This window comes from Zalophus californianus, chromosome 1, assembly GCF_009762305.2.
Source record: "Zalophus californianus isolate mZalCal1 chromosome 1, mZalCal1.pri.v2, whole genome shotgun sequence".
Classification (NCBI taxonomy): domain Eukaryota; kingdom Metazoa; phylum Chordata; class Mammalia; order Carnivora; family Otariidae; genus Zalophus; species Zalophus californianus.
Genome location: NC_045595.1, coordinates 67,054,744 through 67,072,829, shown reverse-complemented (window position 1 = coordinate 67,072,829; position 18,086 = coordinate 67,054,744). Strand labels below are relative to the sequence as shown.

Sequence of the window (18,086 nt, the reverse complement as noted above, 5' to 3'; positions counted from 1 at the left end):
AAAATATACCCCTACCCTGCAGGAACTTACCCCAAGTTCCAGGACAGTCCATTTAGGAGAAACCCAGTGTCTCCAACTAGGCCCTGAGCTTCTGAAGGGCAGAAATGAGGACCTGTGCTGAGCTCCAGTACCTCAGGACCATGGCAGACTAGGCACTCAACCATTAACAACTGCATGTGTACCAAGCAGGAACTTACAGGGGTGTTTGAGTTAGCCCTGTAAGTGCAAGAACACCACTGTATTGATTTCTGATTCCCATGAAAAGAAACCTCAATCCCCTGCCATGTGATTAAGAGAGACAACAGGGTAGTTTTATTATTATTTTATTTTCATATACAAAAAGATAAAACTTGAAATAGCTCTAGATTTTTCCTCCTATTCTGTTGGGGTGTGGCTGCTTCTTCACACAGGGGGAAAAAACTACATTCACATCGGTTTCTTTGAGGACCCAGTGCAGAGTTCAAGCAGCAAAACCCCAACTTAGCAGATCTAATTTCAAACTTGACACTCATTTCTAAAATTACCACAGTAAAAAGGAACAAAGATCCACTGCAAATGAATGAACTATGATACAATGTTCTTTCCAAAATGTCTTCATTTTGCAACTGTAATTACATGGATGTCTGCTTTAGGCCATTTTAGATGTGTGCGTGTATATAATTTATATATGTGTGTGTGTGTGTATTATATACACACACACATATATAAATCAGCACACTTTTCAAATCCAGACAGGGTAACAGCATTAACTCTGTATATGTGTGTGTGTGTGTGTGTGTGTGTGTGTGTGTGTATATTTTTTAAACATGATACTTTAGTATAACTTTTGTTAATTCAGTAGTACAAGCTATTTCTGTTCTACAAAATTTTTATTTTATAGCTACAAGGGTGAAAAGTGACCTATTACATTTACATCTCACATATCCTGGTATACAAACAGTACTTACTGAATTTGAGCCAAAAACTAGAAGTCTTTATTTTTAGCACTTGAAGAGCTTCCCCACTTCTACACCTTAAGTCATATACTAGTCACATTTCCAGAGTTTGTAATTACTCATTGTTTTAAACCGCAAGAAACAGGTGAATCCAGACTTTTAATTACAATTGTTATATACAAGTTAGGTAACACAGCTCAGTAAGACTTCGCTATCCATCCTAAACCCGACACACACATTCTCCACTAAGTTAGACAAGCCTTAGGGGGTTTCCTTCTTTTCCTTACACATAATGTACAAATTTAGAAGTAGCTGGTAAAACTGATACATAAAGATGGTAAATGAGAGGTGACATTTTCTGTTGGTTCCAAAATTGGTCCTGCAAATTTTATATTCTGCTGTGTTAACTGTGTGTGTGTTACATGCAGAAGCTCTTTTTACAAGAATTGACATCAAACTCAATGTAAGTTAAATTTACAGTACTGTAAAGTTACTCAGATTCAAGGACAAATGTGGAAAAATATTAACAGGTGAAAAATTCGGCCTTTTGATGCTACCACTAAGATCATGTCAAATTCGTAAGCAGATTCTTTTGTACAGTTGAAAAATGGCATTGTGTGGATTTGTGGCATGGAACTGAAATCTAGAAGTATGCTTCTATTCTGCGGTAACCCTCACCCTCAATTCTTAAGTACCACTCAATTGTCTTTGCATTTTTACAGAATTCTAGAAAAAAATGGGGGGGGGGGAGCTGCTGGCATTTTAACAATCCCTCCAACTCACAGGAGGTCTTTTAACACTTCCAGATGAGAACTCCTAAGAATCTCTATATGATCACTGGCTCTCAGACAGCCTTTGACAGTGACTTGAACACTTTCCAAATCAAAACCCCAATGTTGCCTAATCTTTCCTACTCTCATCTCTGTCGTTGCTGGTAACATCTGAATGAGCGCATTTTTTTCCCTTAATGGAGAAATTATTTGGCTAAACATACACTTAGCTTGTGGCAGTGCTCTGAGAAAACCCCACTTGGGCTAAAGCACTTGCAGGGACTGAAGTCAACAGTCCACTGAACAGGGCAGAGAGCAAACACTTCGAGGGCTGATCAGAACCCACTGGGAACACACTGACCTTGGCATCCCACAGTCAGCAGGACAGCCCAGGCAGGCAGCCCATGCTCATATGGCTGAGTTACCACTTTTAATCTTGGTCTGCCATCTATGCCCCAGAGACAAAAATTCAAATGTGGTGACTGCTGGTTAATCAAACTTTTTGAACTGGTAAAAAAGGCTCTTTAAAAATATATATATATATTTATTTAAAATACATCAAAATGACAAACAGCCATATCCCGCAAGGCCTAATTTCACAGCAACATATGCTACAGACATCTTCCCAAAATGCACAGTGGTGGATGGTGGGTTTTTTAATCCTGCCATTTAAAGGAATGTTCTACGTTTGAGTTTTAATGACTGGAAATGTATTACAAAGAGCTCATCTTTGGAACTAATCTGTGTGCAAGACCAGCCAATTGAATCACTTTGCCTATTCAGACACAAGAATACTGAAAATGGCAGAATTCAAAGAGGAACCCAGGAAGCACCATTCAGATGACACTCTAGACCCATCCCACCACAGTGCAGTGAGGAGCTTGCCAGAAGCCCCTTTCTCAGTCCTTGGGAAGAGTTTAACTTTAAAACAAATAAGTGCCCATACTTGGCAGGGTTCCTGCGTGTGTATGTTACAAGCCTGCAGTATCGAGAGGACCCAGATGGTGACACGGTTCAACATGAGGTCTGAGGTAACTGGTTCTTCAAATACCTGGAGCACAGAACTGCATCCAGAAATTACAGTTGGGAAAAAGGAAAAAGGTGGGGTTTCGGGCTAGAAAAGACAAGTAGAAAAAAGCTTACAGCAGTTGCTTTTGGGGGGAGGCAGGTGACAAAAACAAAGGCACAACAGAATTACATTCCAAGACACGTGGCTGGAGAACAGAGAAACGTTCTTTCACGGGGAGCAGGGAAAGGAACGACAGGTTAGTTCCCGGACTGCTACTGGACCTGCTGAAACTAAACTTACTCCAAGTATAAAAGGGGTAAAGTATAAAACTTCACTCTGAACCAGACTGAATAAAAAGCACAGCTGGTATAAAATGACACATCAGGAATTCTCCTGACAAAACTGTCCCAACCAGTGTACTTCTGAGCGCCGCAGCCTGGGTCTGAGGGACAGGCCTTCAGCTGGGCCTCAGGACTGACAATGACGATACAAAGAATGAGCTCCATTATTCACCTTCCCTGTATCCCCATCCAAAAGGCTCACCCAAGTAACCATTCACTCTCTACCCCAAAATAAAAAGGCTAACATGAAGACCGCCTCCCATCCCCTGGCAGTCATGCTGACCTTTGCAGGAAGAGCAGGAAGGGCCATGTGACAGCTGGAAGATGCCCTCTGGTATGGGGCTCTGAGCTTCTTCAGAGGGCTCCCGGTTGTGACTCACTAGATGAAAGCAGGGAGCTGCCCCAAGCACTCTCACATCCAAGAGGCCCCGACCAGAGAAGACACAATGTGCCCGGCAGCTCACCATTTCACTTGATCGCTGTGTCCACACACCACCCTCCTTTCTGTCCTGAAAACTGGAAAATTTGGTCCTAGATAATTCAGTTTTGTGGATTCTTCAAATCACCAAACTCTCATTTCAAATGTTTATAGCCTGAATCTTAATTGTCCTAACCCGCCCCAATATGCACTCCCATATGAGTTCTGTTCCTCAAAACACCCTCATATGACTACACCGTGTGGCAGGAACTCACAAACTCATTTCTAACTTCAGAACCCTTTGTTCAGAAGAAATCTCAGGAGGAAGCACAAATGTAAAACACACCACAGGCTCTTCTTGCCGCTCCCCAGCCCCTCGCCTTCCAATCTGCAGGGAGCTGAGCCGGAGCATCACTGTCCCACACAGCCAGAAGTGGAGTTTTGGCCAAATGAGACCCATAAAGGTCCTCCAATCTGCCAGTGTATCAAGAGAATCCATATGAGCACTAGGTAAGAGCTCCACACCACTCACACTCCAGTGTACGTTTATCCTGAAAGGTAAAGCTCATTACTCTGATTACAAAATCATTCTCATTCAAACTCACTAGACTTTATAAAAATAATCTGTGGTATAAAACAATCTCCACACTGTGCAGAAGAATCTGTCAGGTGATATAACTAAATATATATGTAGAGCTATAGATTTTTTAAAGTAAAATTTCAAGTGTCATATCTCTATTATAGAACCTATTCTTTTATTTACAATGCTACCTAACAACATTCCGATGCAAACGTGATTGGGAGAAACAGAATGATCCCATGCCCAACCAACAGCAGAAATCCCCAGGACTCAAGACAGAACACATCCGTTTGTTAAAAACAACAAAACAAAACAAAATAAACCCATCCTCACCTGCCTAAAAAGCATTCGCTAATAATGGGTCATATTTTTCGTAACCGTGAGCTCAAAAATGTAAACTTTGCAAATAAATGTAACACTTTCCCACAGATGTCCAGAGAGCCCACGTTTGAATAATCCATTGCATACACACATGTGCCCGAGCGTATGCTTCTCTAGGGTCCTGCGGTTGGCATGCAATGGTTCTCAGAACTGCATAGGCCCCAGACAGCCCAAAGATACTCCCGGAGAGAAAGGGCAGCACAGGGCCCATCACCACACACTGGCATTTAGAGACTATGCATTTTATTTCATGAGGGAAAACCATTTGTATTATCTCTACAAGCTGCCATAGGAGCAAATAAAAGTATCACTGGTTTTGGCACTACAGGGATACATGGAGTACCACAATCAAAAGTCCTGCTTCATTCACACCTGGAAGATACAGTCACAAAAATGTAAAAGCTTGGTAAAATTTAAATAGTGACAAACTGTTTAAATTCAAAATCTTGTCCAAGCCCAAAGTTTACAATGGACCCCAAATGAGTATAAAATAGAAATATTCAAAATATCCCTCTGGATAATTTGGACTTTTATTTGATGAGTTAATGGGTCTCTTGGACCCACTGTTTTTAAAACGTAGCTGAGTCAACTGAATTAATTTCCAAGGGGGGCATTTTAAACTTCAATTTCTTTTTGCTACAAAACTAAATCATTATTTTAAAAAACTTTTCCAAGCCTTCTAAAGGTTTGGGATACATTCATAGGTGGATTGCTGGTTACAAATCAACTACCAGGAATCTTACTTAAACAACTATGCATATAACCCTGAATTCATTAAATCTAGACTGAGAAGATAAACAGGTCATCAACTGAATTACTGGGCCTGTTTCTTTACCTAAAACATTACTGTTGATCAAGACTTAAACTCGTCATTACTAGGTTGAACACCTATTAGCTACTGACTAATTTATCAGTTCAGCTTTTATAAACAGCCATTAACTAAGGAATTCATGGCACCCAAATGAGGAGAAAAAGCTACCTTGCCCTCTTTCCTTTCTGGCTGCTCACCCTGGATGGGAGGTGGGGAGGGTAGATGAGTCAATTCACTGCGCTTCTTAGAAAGGTGTGATCTAGAGAGCCCCTGAAATGTGAACCAAGCCTGGCTATCTCTCCAAAGATGAGCCATTAAGAACCCAACAGGCTACTGAAATAGCTGGGACTGACCAACTGAGTTAGCTACAAGGAAATGCTTTCCAATTCAGACACTCACTTAGTGAGCCAAGTTCTCAGGAATAACATTTGGCTGTTCGACTTCTAGTACCAAGTCTAAACACTTACATACATCTGCTTACTGTATTGCTAAAAACCACCAAATCCTTGTATTACCAGTATGTGCTGGGAACTTTACACTGCATCCTAAAAAAAGCAAAATTCCATTTGCAAGAGGGCCACCCAGTTCTCCCACTCCAGGTAGAACAGCCGCCTCCCTACCCTCATGGCTCAGAGCATCGGGCCACGTGACAGGCTTTCTGAGCCACAAACAGACACATACACACACATGGGCAGCTGGGCTTGCCACCAAAGAAACACCACACACATAGCTCAAGCACTCAGAGTGTCAGGGTAGCAGGGAGCAAGAACATGGCAACTGGAGAGAAAGGTGACAGCAGAAAAGTGCTGGGTCACCTGCTTTGCTTTCTAAAGCATGACATGACAAGCCATGACAAGAAGACTGGCCTGGCCCCTAGGGGCAGTGAAGAACTAGCTCAGCGGCCTGGAGAGGAGAGATTCTGAACTGGGCTGAGAATATGTGAGTAGGGGCTTCAAGCCACTTGAAGATGTTCAAAGCTGAACAAGATCTCTCTTGTTCTGCACACATACCCAAGTCCAGACAGGAGGAATTCTGAGTCAGAAGATGCTGGCACACATGGGGAACCCCTCCCCAGGTAGCCCTGATCCCTCTGGGCACCTATACCTACACAGCCATGCTGAACAATGAAGGACAAGCCAGCCATGTTCAACAGTGAAGGCCGATGATGGGCCAAAAATACTCACCACTTCCCTTCACAGCCAGGTCTGCCTCCTAAGAACACTCTACCTACGGCCCTCACCCTGAGTAACTCACTCAAAGGACTCCTGGGAGGGACCAATGGTCCCAGGAGAAAACCTGGCTGATGCCAGCCCCTAAGGACTATGTCCAGGGCCTCCCCTGGCCCATCATTAAGAATTCTTTGCAGGACAGTGTGACAAGTGGCCCCTGTCCCCACTCATTTCCTCCTCCTCGTTCATTCCTGTATTTCTCTGGCTTGGGATGTCTTCCCAGTGATCACGGACGTTTTCAAACGGAAAACATTCTCTCCCAAAGCCCCACTCCACAGCCAGGAGCCTGTGTGGAAGGAAGAACACTAGAAAGGAAGGAGCAAGGATCCTTGGCTCCTTCCTCCCCTGACTTGGCCACCCTCTCACCCTAGGTGGGGCAGCCTCTCCCACAGGCAGGCAAAATGATGCCAGACTCCCAGAAGCCTTCCACAGGTGCTTGGGGGGGTGGGGGGGGGGGTAGTTCTCTGAGCCCTCCAGAAGTAGACACTACATGAAATCTTTGTGGAAAAGAACACAGGCAGAGACCCTATAACGCAATAAACATAAACCAGAGCTCTAAATGGTTTTCTCCCCGAAGAGTACATGACAGCACAGACACTTTATCTGAGGCAAAAGACCCGCCCAGACCCCCAGGGGCGTGCCCTGGAAAAGGATCACCCACCCTCTTCTGTCATCAGCAGCAGTCAGGGATACTGCCTGATGGGTGCATCTTACACCACAGCATGAGGGAAAGGCAGCCTGAAGCCCAAAGAGCTGACGCTCCCAGACTCCCCTCTCCCCAGCCACACCACACAGGAACCATCTCCAGACACTTCATTCTGGCGCCAAGGCCTGAAAGCAGCTGAGCACAGGGTCAGCAAAGAGGGAGCCCACCCAGATAAAAGGCATGTAGGCCAACGGGAAGGCCCATCCTGTCGGTACTGCGAGCTGACCAGCAGGTCCCACACCAAAGCCACAGCTCAACCCTCCACAGCCAGGCCAAAAACGTGTTCTGACAAGCATCAAGCTGAAAGAAAACTCACCCAGAGGAAATCTAAAACCAAATGGAGAGGCAGGGGTTTAGTGTTCCACACTGGGCAGGATAAGAGATCTGATCATTCTTGTGGCGAATCAGCTACATGTGTTAGTGGTTTATTTGTTGCTGAGGGTGCAAAGCAGATGCTGGAAAAGTAGAGATGCACTGCCTGAGGTGAAAGCTAAAGAAATTAGATATGGCACTTTTCAATAAATATTTTAAAGCTTTTTAAAGAAAGAAGTGGAAAAGAAAAGCAACTGCTGTAAGGCCTGTTTTGCTGTTAAAAATTATTCTGAGGGAAGAAAAATACCACAGCACAAAATAGTTAAAAAAAAAAAAAAAAAGACAACACAGCTTACCCCAAAAACAACAACAACAACAAAAACCCTGTCCCTGTAACCACCTTGGCCAGCTCACAGCTTGACCCATGAAGCAAAAACTGAGCTCTGCGAGGGACACACACTCACCTCCCACAGCACCCTGTGCCCAAGGACGGAGAGGAAGGGACACAGCCAAGCGGCAGGCCCCAGACGCGCAGGGCGCACGAGCGCGGAGCATGCGCGCTCAGACTGACTCCAGGGCACGGGGCGAGCGTGCCACTCCGGACACGCCCCTCTGTCCCAGACTGCCCCGCGTCACCGAGTCACCAGGTGGACTCACACAGCCGCTACCGGCCTCCTCCACGGTCGCTGCGGCTCGAGGAAAATGACCTCAAGCACGTCTAAGGGCCACAGTCTGACCAAGTTAAAGTGGGGTTACCTGTCATTCTGAACACTGACCAGTCAGGTTGAGGGAAAGATCTGAACCTCCACGTTAAGTCAAGAGGAGGCGCCCCTCTCCCATTCTCACCCAGGTCAACCTCTCCCCATCGCTCACCAACTCACCTACCCTCAAGATGAAAGAGATCCACTTTTTAAATAAAAGTCTCGAGAAACCAGAGGGAAACGCCTTCACAAACAAGAGTGATGAATGCCCAGACGGCCCAGACAGCCAATCTACAGTTGACAATTATTTACAAGGGGGCGTTCTCAAACAAAAATGGTAGCACTCCCTAGAAGACTCAAACTTTTTTTCTTTTTCTCTATTTCTTTTAAATTTTCTTGTCATAAAAGCCAACTTACATTAAAATATACTTACTACGAGACAACACAACTAATAAAATATATAATAAAACTTACACAAGTAGAAAATTCTGAGGTATTTCTGGTTTGAGGTGGTCTGTGGTCGTGAAGTTTTAATTCTTTTACTTTTCAAAATTTAAACCTCGGAAGCCACATTGCAAAGCATGTGTGTATATGTGGATGTGTGTTTCATTTTTAAAAAAATTCGCATGTTTCATAAATTAAAAAAATTCAAATGTTGAAACAGCAGCATTAGGAACATTCACTGACTAGAGCAAGGTTATGGCATAATAGACAAACGGTTTTTAGAATATGCACCTCTTTGAGGGGTCTGGAGAAAGCCGTGTGCACGAGCCACATAAAGGGACAGCGATGTCACCACACAAGGCAGAGCCAGCCCTGCAGGACTCGGGTCTTCAGAGGCAGGCCGTGGCAGCCCACCCAGGGAATCCTCTTGCCCTGGCTGTGCAGGGCGCCCCGTGGGCATTTCCCTGAACTGCACCAGGAGGAAGCAACGTGTTTTAACTTTTTCCTCCGTTAAGATATTTACAGCATTGTCTTATGAGGAATACAGTCACTAAAACATGATGATTTCTACCCCTACCTAACCTTAAAATGAGGGCAGAGAAAACGTTTTGTCCAACGCCCAAGCCCAAGTCAGTGGGAAAAAACTGGTCAGGGCCAACAGATGGGTCAGAGCCACACCTGCTTTCAGACTTTCTCCAAACCCCGCTCTGGCCGTTAATGCTCAGCCTCCACACGGTCCTTCCCCTCGAATCCTGGTTACCTGAGAAGTAGCCTCCTAGCAAAGGATGTTGCTCCGAATGTGCCCGAGTCCAGTGTAGCTCTGTTCCAAACCCCATCCCCAGCTCTGTCCTCCCCTTCCAACTCCGGTCCAAACCATCCTCATTCTCATCCCCGTTTTTCCTCGGTCAGGACAACACCCGTTAATCCGTGAAAGACACATCTGCTGTTTCTTAAACTCACTGTCTAAAAAGGGAGAAAAACAATAAAGGCGGGGGGGGGGGCAGGAAGGGGACGAGGGCAGGGGGAAATTCCTCCTCTGAGGAAGGTGTGTTCTTATGTAACAGTCTTCAAAGTTTCCTCTAGGTAGAGTTTGCAGCATTAAGTTTCCTAAGACAGGAGATGGGTTTCTTTGTGTCACAGATTCTGAGACAACAAACAAAGAGAAAGCGGGAAAAATGAACCCCAAAGGACAGGAGGTGGCTGAGGCTCTTCAGCATGGCGCTGGTTCTGCATTCACAGCTCAGCACCTCAACGCCTGCTGACGTGTCCGCTGTTTGCGATACAGTAGAGCAATGTGCTGGTAAAAACTGATCCAATCCAAAAAATAATATTAATAATAATAATTATAATAATTATAATAATAATAAAAAGTCAAGGTAAAATAGCAGCTGCATTTTATGTGTTTGTTGGTGTTATGGGATTTCCAAAACAAAACACAACTTTTTTTCCTTTCCTCTTCAGATCCACTCATTCCTGGGCTTAGATGCTCGACTCCTTAGGCGGCAGGTCCACATTGGTGACAGAGGTCACCAGGGAGACAAGACAGTCCGAGGTAGTGCCGTTGACTGACCTCCGGATTAGGGACACCCGCTCCTCCACGCAGCCCGCAGACAGGCGAGCCTCTGCATCATGGTCCCAGCACTCCTCAATGGTCACACAGAGCTGGGCCAGGCCCTGCACGTCGGTGAGGAGAGGGAAAGGACAGCCTTGTCAGTGCCCCTCAGTGAAGACAAGCATGGGGGACAGGTAAACTTGAGGATGCTCCTAAGGATCAGCCAGAGAGCCCACTGGTCCCAACCCTAGCAGCAGGTCAATTAGCAGGGGCCCAGGGGACACTGCAGAAATCAGGATGCCTTCCCTCCCAGCAGCTACCATCCTGAGCCCATTGGACTCCCTCCACAGCCTCAACATAGGAAGGGACGGGGTCGGGAGCCCAGGCCCCTCCTGGGGCAGACCCAGCTGCTTGCCTTGGGGTGGTGATATTCAAACAAAATCTTACGTGAATCCCAAATCATGTAGGGGCCCACAATGCAGCCTCAGTTACAGTGGGGACCGGAGGAGGGCTTCATCCCACCCTACTCCCTACAAGCCCTGGGGCCCCTCCCAAGACTCCGGGACACGTGGCGTGACACTCTCTGCTGGCACACACACAGTGGAGCCAAGGAAAGGCAAATGCCCACATCCAGGGGCTCTCCAGTCTGCTCGGCACCAAACCACCCCAAGATCTGTCTGCACCATGGGCTCCACATCAGGGAACTGGCCCGGCAACCCCAGCATGTCTGCCCTGGAAGACTGAGAAAGTATGAGGCGAGGGTACAGACTCTGGCACAGCCTATATGTCCCCATGTCTGTTTTTTCCATCTGCAGCCCCGGGTTCCAGGGAGCAGTACTGCAACTGCACTTGGCCCCTGATGCTATATACAGTAGACTGCTAGCCTCCAGTGACCTCAAGGCTGTCCTGTTTCTGAAAGGACCAGGGGGTGCGCAGGGGGAGGGGCTCAATGGAGCTGAAGGCAAGTGTCTTTCCAAGACAGGAAAACAGTTCAGATGGCAGGGGTCTTTTGTACAATATCCCCAGCCTGGAGGAGACAAGATGCCACATGGCTCAGTCCATGCCCAGAAAGATAACGAAGGCAGAGAACAGAGAATATTTAATCAGAGCTAATCCATAGTAAGCATTTATGGACAGGTGTCCTGCCAAACAATTTACAATAACCAGTTAAAGCTATTACTATCCTGAGGAGACAAAGGCTCAGAGGAATAAAGCAATTTGCCAGAAGCCACACAGCTACTGATGGGTAGATCCAGGATTCGAACCCAGACGTGTCAGGCCCAGGGTCAGTGGCTCCCCTCCACAAATGGTCCACATGGAGGCCACATGGACCCCGATGAAACGGACTGTCAGGCCCCATCACTCTGGGCCCAAACCCGGAGCCACCTCCCCACCAAGCCTGGAACCTCCCCAGACACTTTCCTGGTGGAAGGGAGACAGTGCACTAAGTGGCCTCTGGCCCCACAGGGGAGGAGGAGACGGTCCTGCTGCCTGAGGCGTCCTCTCTCTCCGTCCCTCTGCTGCCCTGCATAGTCCCCTGCCACCCAGGCCCCTCACCGGGTGCTTCAGCCAGTGATCCTTAATGGCGGGCCGCATCTTCTTGTGCACGACCACCTCTTGTAGCTCCTCCAGTGATGGGTGCTGGCCGATCTCTTCCTCAAAGGGCAGCATGTACTCATCCACAGGGCCTGGGGGTGATGGAGAGCCCAGCAGGGTCACCCCAAGGGCTCGTGGCTCCTCACCCCACCCCCTGGATGCCCCACTCACCATCCGCAGCCTTGCAGCGGGACACAAGCTCCCACAGCACCAGCCCCATGGCGTACATGTCGATGCGCAGGAAGGCATCTCTCTGGAAGTTGATGGCTCCCTCAAGCACCTCAGGGGCCATGTACCGCCGCGTACCCACCTACACGAGGACAGGGGAGGGAGTCCCATCAACAGCCACGCACAAAGCGACTCACCACAGCACACGAGAGCCACCACCCGAGGGCACCAGACAGGGCCAGGATGGCGGCATAGAGGACACCGCCAGGGACAACCCTTGATTCACCATGTTCGTGGGGAGCTCACAAGAGGTCATGGTGCATGTATGACAGCTGAGGGATAACTGTAAATATCACGCACAGTACTCTAACACAGAACGGCTGCCTCTTTACTCTAAACCTCAGCAGCACGAGGGGCCACCCACATGGTGTGGCTGTTTTCCTGAGACTAAGATCAAAAACAGAGGGGCTGAAGAATACCTAAAAATACTGAGAGCAATTGTTCTAGGAGAATTTCCTCAGGCTTAACTTTTAGGTACGTTTTCTAGGTTTTTGGTTTGGATTCTTAGTACAGTTCCTTCTATTTTACATTGCTTAACAGTTCTGCTCAAAGAGAAAGAGATGGAGGCTACAAGGATGAGCACCGACCCCAGCGGGGCAGCTGGGTCTAACTGGCCTTTGAGGTCGTGCTGCCCTCCAGGCTTGGGTGCCCCACTGGGAAGACGAGTGTTGCTCCTGGAGTTCCCCGACAGCTCTGAGCTCACAGTGACCCTTGCTCCCTGTGTCTTGCCAGCCGGGCACCAGAAGGGCAGTGTCCACCCCTGTGCCAGCCCCCCTCCTGTACCCCTGAGGCTCATTACCTGCCCATGAGTGTCCCCCGGAGGTTTCCCTGGCTCAAACCGAACAGCCAGACCAAAGTCAGCCAGCACAGCTGTGAGGTCACTCTTGAGCAATACATTCTTGCTTTTGAAGTCCCTGGGGAGACAGGTGGACTGAGATGAAGGTGAATACTGTGCTCCTTGCTCCTGGCTTCCCACCTTGACCCCCAAGATACTGGAGCCTGTGCCTTCCAGCCCCAATAGACCCTAGACCAGGCCATCCCACCCTATCTGGGGAGCAGGGCCTGTACCAGGGTGGAGTTCTATGAGGCTGCACAGGCAGGCAGCTTTAGGACACCCTTCCACCCCTCACCCGCCTCGATGTGAGAATCCCTCAATGCACTTCTGCCACAGCTGTCAAAGCAACACCTACCACAATAGCTGGGCAGACCCCATTCCAGTCCCCACAGTATCAAAGGCCAGCCTCTGCATTCTCAGAGGGGGCGAGGTCAGGCCTATGGGCCTGGGATGAAGGCTTCTGGGGGAAAATGTACATGGCCCAGGATGGGAGTGACAAGTTGAATGAACTTGCCCAGGTTTCTGTGCAAGCCCAAGGGGCTTGCCAGGGTAGAGCAGGGTGCCGGTATGTGCATTCAGCTCCACCTCATGCTAGCAGGGGTACGTTTGGTCCTCAGTCTCCCCAGCACCTGTGTCAGTCTTGTCGTAAGGATGAAGCTCAGGGAGTAGTAAGCACACATGCTTAGGGCCACCCCAGCACACTCACTGTGCACTACTATTAGGTTGAACCATATGGAAGAATCAACATTTTTGGCCTACAAAAATTGCAATTTCACATTGTCAACCTTAAATGTCATTATGTTATTACCATGAGGGGCCCTTGAGCTTTGAATCCTGGAATCCAAGGCTCATTCCCCTCCCTCGTAGGCACAGAACCACACTAAACCAAGTCTGATGACAACCTACTCAACCTCTCCGCACTGTTCCTTGCTCTGTATGACGGGGCTGGGAAAACACCCCCTATCTCACCGATGACGAGTGTCTCACAGACCTCTCCCTTCAGGTGACAAGACTGATCTGGCCTAGTGTCTCTAAGTGTTCAGAGTAGTGCCTGCATTTAGTGAGGACTACCATGACCAGTTAATATGGTGGTCTCAAGGGGTAGCCCCAGAACCCTAAAGAGTCCCTGACACTGTTTCAGGGGAACTGCAAGACCAGAATTTTTTTCATTCAGAATCCATTATTTGTCTTTTTGTAAATTCATTCTCAGGAGAAGAGTTTTCCAGAGGCTACATATACATGTGATGTCATCACTCCAACACTCTGACACTTAACGGATGTGTACTCTGATACAGCATATATCAGTAGATATAACCCATGTACACAGAAATTCTTAATGTAAAGAGATCCTGGGGCGCCTGGGTGGCTCAGTCGGTTAAGCATCTGACTTGATTTCTGTGCAGGGCATGATCTCAGGGTGGTGAGATGGAGCCACGCTGGGCATGGAGCCTGCTTCAGATTCTCTCTCTCCCTCTCCCTCTGCCCTTCCCCCCACCACTGAGCACGGGTACACACACTCTCTCTCTCTAAAAAGAAAAAGAAAAAAAAAAAAGAATGTAAAGAGAGTCTAACCAAAACGTTTGAGAACTGCTAAACCAAACCCTCCAAAGTAATGGGAGTCAGCACTTCCTCGTGTGGCCACCAGAGGGCATGAGAAAACCAGCTTTCGAGGCCACATCAGGCCCAGGACACACAGGTGGAAGGCAGGGGAAGGGCCAGGTGGGCCCACCACAGAGCAGCTAAGCATCTTTATGAATCAGAGGCTCCCCACCCCCAACCCCAGGCCCTGCTCTCACCCTCCAACCCTCTCTGCAGCTCCACACCAAGCGCAGGGAGGGCAACTGCTAAGCCAGGTACCTGTGGGCAATAGACGGCTTGTGGCCCTCGCCACGGCACCAGGGCACATCCTCATGAAGGTACGAGAGGCCTCTTGACATTGTCTCTGCCACGTGACACAGTTCATTCCACGTGATGATGTTCCCCTTGAGGTAATCCGTGAGGGAGCCCTACAGGAGACAGCACAGAAGTTGGGCACAGGCTCTGGGTACAGGAAAGGACAGGACCCAGCCTGGCCCTGGGAGGACTGTCTCAGTGGACCAATGGCAGACTCCCCTCCTGGGAGACTGGGACTGACATGGAAGGTATGTGAGGCCAGGAGGGGTCGCAGGGCGGGGGGTGTCAGAGGGTGTTAATCATGAAGTCATTGCACTTATTCATAAGAATGTATCCCAGAGTCAGGAGTTCTTACAGACACTCACATCCACACTTAGGAAGGGTCATCCTACAGTGGAAGGCCACCTCATCTCAGGAGCCCCTGTTCATAAGCATGACTCACCTTGTCATGGAAGGCCGTAATGAGCCAGAGCTCTACCTCAAGGTTGGAGCCTCGCTTCTCAGCGGCAATGAACTGCAGCAGGTTCTCATGCTTCATGCCGGGGGTGCTGAAGATCTCCCGTTCACTCTGCCATGACTGTTTGTCCTAAGGCAGGGATGCGGCTTAAACCCCACTGCCGCCACACCACCCTGAGGCAGAAGCGCCAGCCACGCCCCCACCCACCCCCTTCAGCCAGCCTCGGCTCTGTAAGGGAGGCAGGCAGATGACCAGGACTGAGCTGGGCCCTGGAGTACAGGCCAACAGTGATCCTGGAAATCATGCAGCGCTAGCACCGGATTTACAAACAAGGCCACTGAGGCCCAGGGAGGAGAGTGAGTGGCTCTGTGTCACACACCAAATGAGATGCAGAGCCAGGCCTGGTGTCCAAGGCCTCTAAGCAGAACCCGATGTCAAAAACAAACCCTTGAAAACCAGAGTGGACCAAGGTTTTGCAAAGTCCTACCCCAGCCCTACAAGAAAATTTCAGTGGGGCTCGCCTCTCTCTCATCCCACCTGCCTCAGCCCAGAATGCCCTGGGGTGGGACAGCTCAAGCTGGACAGCAGGGGTGGATGACCTGGAAGCCCCTCACTCACTCACCTGGAGTGGGAAGATCTTGACAGCGACAAAGTCATTCATGAGCTGCGCCTTCCAGACACAGCCAAAGCGCCCCCGAGCCTTGATCTCCAGCAGCTGCAGAGGCTTCAGGCCCACCAGAGGGGACGGAGGTGGAGGTCCAGGGTCCTGGAGGAGATGGAGGGCTTAAGAGGGTCTGGCCGGGCCACCCCACCTCTACCCCTGCCCTCCGCCAGCCCTGTCTCACCTCGTGGATGTCCACATGGCCGTAGGGAGGCTTGCGATGCCGGTACATCCAGAAGGCCAGCAGGACGATGAGGGAGAGGCCCCCAATGGGCAGCAGCGAGTAGGCCAGCACCGTGAGCAGGGTGGGGGCTGTCGGGGGTGGCTCGTACGTGACTGGGGGACACACGGAGCCCTGTGTCACACAGCCCGCCCACCCACACACCTCAGGGGCCAGACCAGAGAGCCCTGCAGCCACTGCCCACCCAACTCAGGAGCTGAGAGGAGAGCTCCAGGGCCAAGGAGAGGCCCCAGCCTGCCCCGCCCCCCACAGCCCTCACCTTCCGGGCCCCCAGCCTCCGGCAAGTGGGTGAAGCGCTCGTTGCAGAAGTTGCCTTCACAGCAGCAGAAGTACACCTGGGGGTTCTCCTCGGTGGCCACGCACTCCTGCCTGGAGGCACACAGTTTCCCATGGACCCTTCAGCTGAGGTATGCAAGCCTCACTGGGGCCTGCCCAGCCGACCCCTCCCCAGCAATAGAGAAGCTCAGGGGGAACCATCAGGGGACAGTGTGAACCCACCTCCCCTAAAGTGGGACCCAAAGTCTGGCAGGGATAGCCAAGGGTCCACACAAAGAGCTCTCCTTTGGACTGGGGCAGGGTATACACAGGTGCAGGAAAGCTAGGGCCCTGGCACCATCCCTACCAAGCTGTCTGGAGAGGCCCTGGTCTCCCCCCTACCCTTAAATGCCAGGCTCACTTTTACATCCTGGGGCCCAGAGGGCACTGTAGCCACAGGCGGGCTCCAGCGGGGCTGCGGGGGGGGGGGGGGGGGGGGGTAGTGAACGGGAGGGGAGGGCAGGCTCCAGCCGGACTGAGAGCTGGGGGGAGGGTGGGCTCCAGCGGGACTGAGGCAGGGATGGTGCTGGGAGGGGTGGGCAGGACCGGCTCCAGCGGGCTGAGGGGCTGGGGGGAGGAGAGGGCGGGCTCCGCACACCTGTCGTAGCAGTTGAAGTCGTCCAGCCAGCAGCCCTTCTTGACGAGCTCGATGGTGCCGGAGCTGTTGCGCCAGGAGGCGTAGCAGTGCAGCCGCTTGTCCTGCTCGCCCTCGCAGCGCTCCAGGCCACTCTGGTTGGTGCGCTCCAGCTCCCAGTTGGCGTTGTAGTAAATGCACTCCCGAGTCTCGGCCTCCCCACGCCCGGAACCTGTGCCCGGGAGATGAGAGAAGCGCTGAGCGCTCCACGACCCCCGGCGCCTGTGCTGAGTCCCCAGCCACCTTGCGGGAGGCTGGGTGGTGGGTGGGTGTCCAACAGCCAGACTGATGGCTACACGCGCACAAAGGGGCTCCACTGATGCCCGAGGCTCCTGCGTGGGGGTGGGGACGGCTCCCTCGCAGCAGCAGAAATGGAGGGCACAGTAGAATCACTGGGGAGGGGGGGCTGCTAAAAATACACATTCCTGGGCCTAGCCCATACCGGACAGCTTAAATGGGGGCAGAATCTACTACAGTTTTAAACACCACCACCCTCTACCTCCAGCCCCCTCCTCACCCCACAGAATCTCAGGTGACTCGGCCACACACCTCAGGGACCATGTGTGGGCACACTCCGAGAGGCAGCTTCCTGCTGTCGCTGTCTGTCTCATCCTGGGGAGACACACTGCTGGTGTGTCCCCCACCCCAGTCCAGACTGAATGGGAAATAAGGACCCTCCAGTCCAGTGCCCTTCCAGCACCCAGGAACGACACCTGGTGCTCCGCAGAGCAGGAGAAGGTCTAAGAATCAGGCCAGCGTGCTCAGGGTAAGGCTTTCCAGAGTCAGGATGTGGAGTACGTGCCCCAAGCAGAAGGAGGGCTGGCTGGTGACTAGAGATGGTTAACAGAATCCTCCCAGCTGGGCTTGGCCCCTGAAGACCCCTGTGAGCACTCCCGACAATTCCTGTGCCCTGTTCCACCCCCTGCATGAGTGCCATCCAGGTGGCCAAACACCTGAACCCCCAACTGTACCCTTCAAATATTCTTTCCTTCAAATATGGCCTCAAGCATTCACCAAATCCACCGTTCTCACCAACC

At 50.3% G+C, this 18,086-nt stretch overlaps 1 protein-coding gene across 3 annotated transcripts in view; it reads right to left on the bottom strand.

Annotated features, from left to right (window-relative positions):
• Positions 1 to 366: 366 nt before the first annotated feature.
• Positions 367 to 18,086, bottom strand: part of ACVR2B (activin A receptor type 2B) — a 40,247-nt gene continuing 22,527 nt past the window's right edge. For 2 of the 3 annotated variants that reach the window (XM_027585849.2, XM_027585847.2), the window contains exons 2-11: positions 17,014 to 17,221; positions 16,360 to 16,469; positions 16,044 to 16,195; positions 15,821 to 15,964; positions 15,184 to 15,327; positions 14,706 to 14,854; positions 12,813 to 12,927; positions 11,957 to 12,095; positions 11,747 to 11,877; positions 367 to 10,311 (exon numbers count right to left, since the gene is read on the bottom strand). In XM_027585849.2, coding sequence (XP_027441650.1) covers positions 10,117 to 10,311; positions 11,747 to 11,877; positions 11,957 to 12,095; positions 12,813 to 12,927; positions 14,706 to 14,854; positions 15,184 to 15,327; positions 15,821 to 15,964; positions 16,044 to 16,195; positions 16,360 to 16,469; positions 17,014 to 17,221 — 1,487 coding nt within the window. In that variant the 3' untranslated portion in view covers positions 367 to 10,116. The remainder of the gene's footprint in view (positions 10,312 to 11,746; positions 11,878 to 11,956; positions 12,096 to 12,812; positions 12,928 to 14,705; positions 14,855 to 15,183; positions 15,328 to 15,820; positions 15,965 to 16,043; positions 16,196 to 16,359; positions 16,470 to 17,013; positions 17,222 to 18,086) is intronic. The other variant, XM_027585848.2, reaches the window with a different exon arrangement.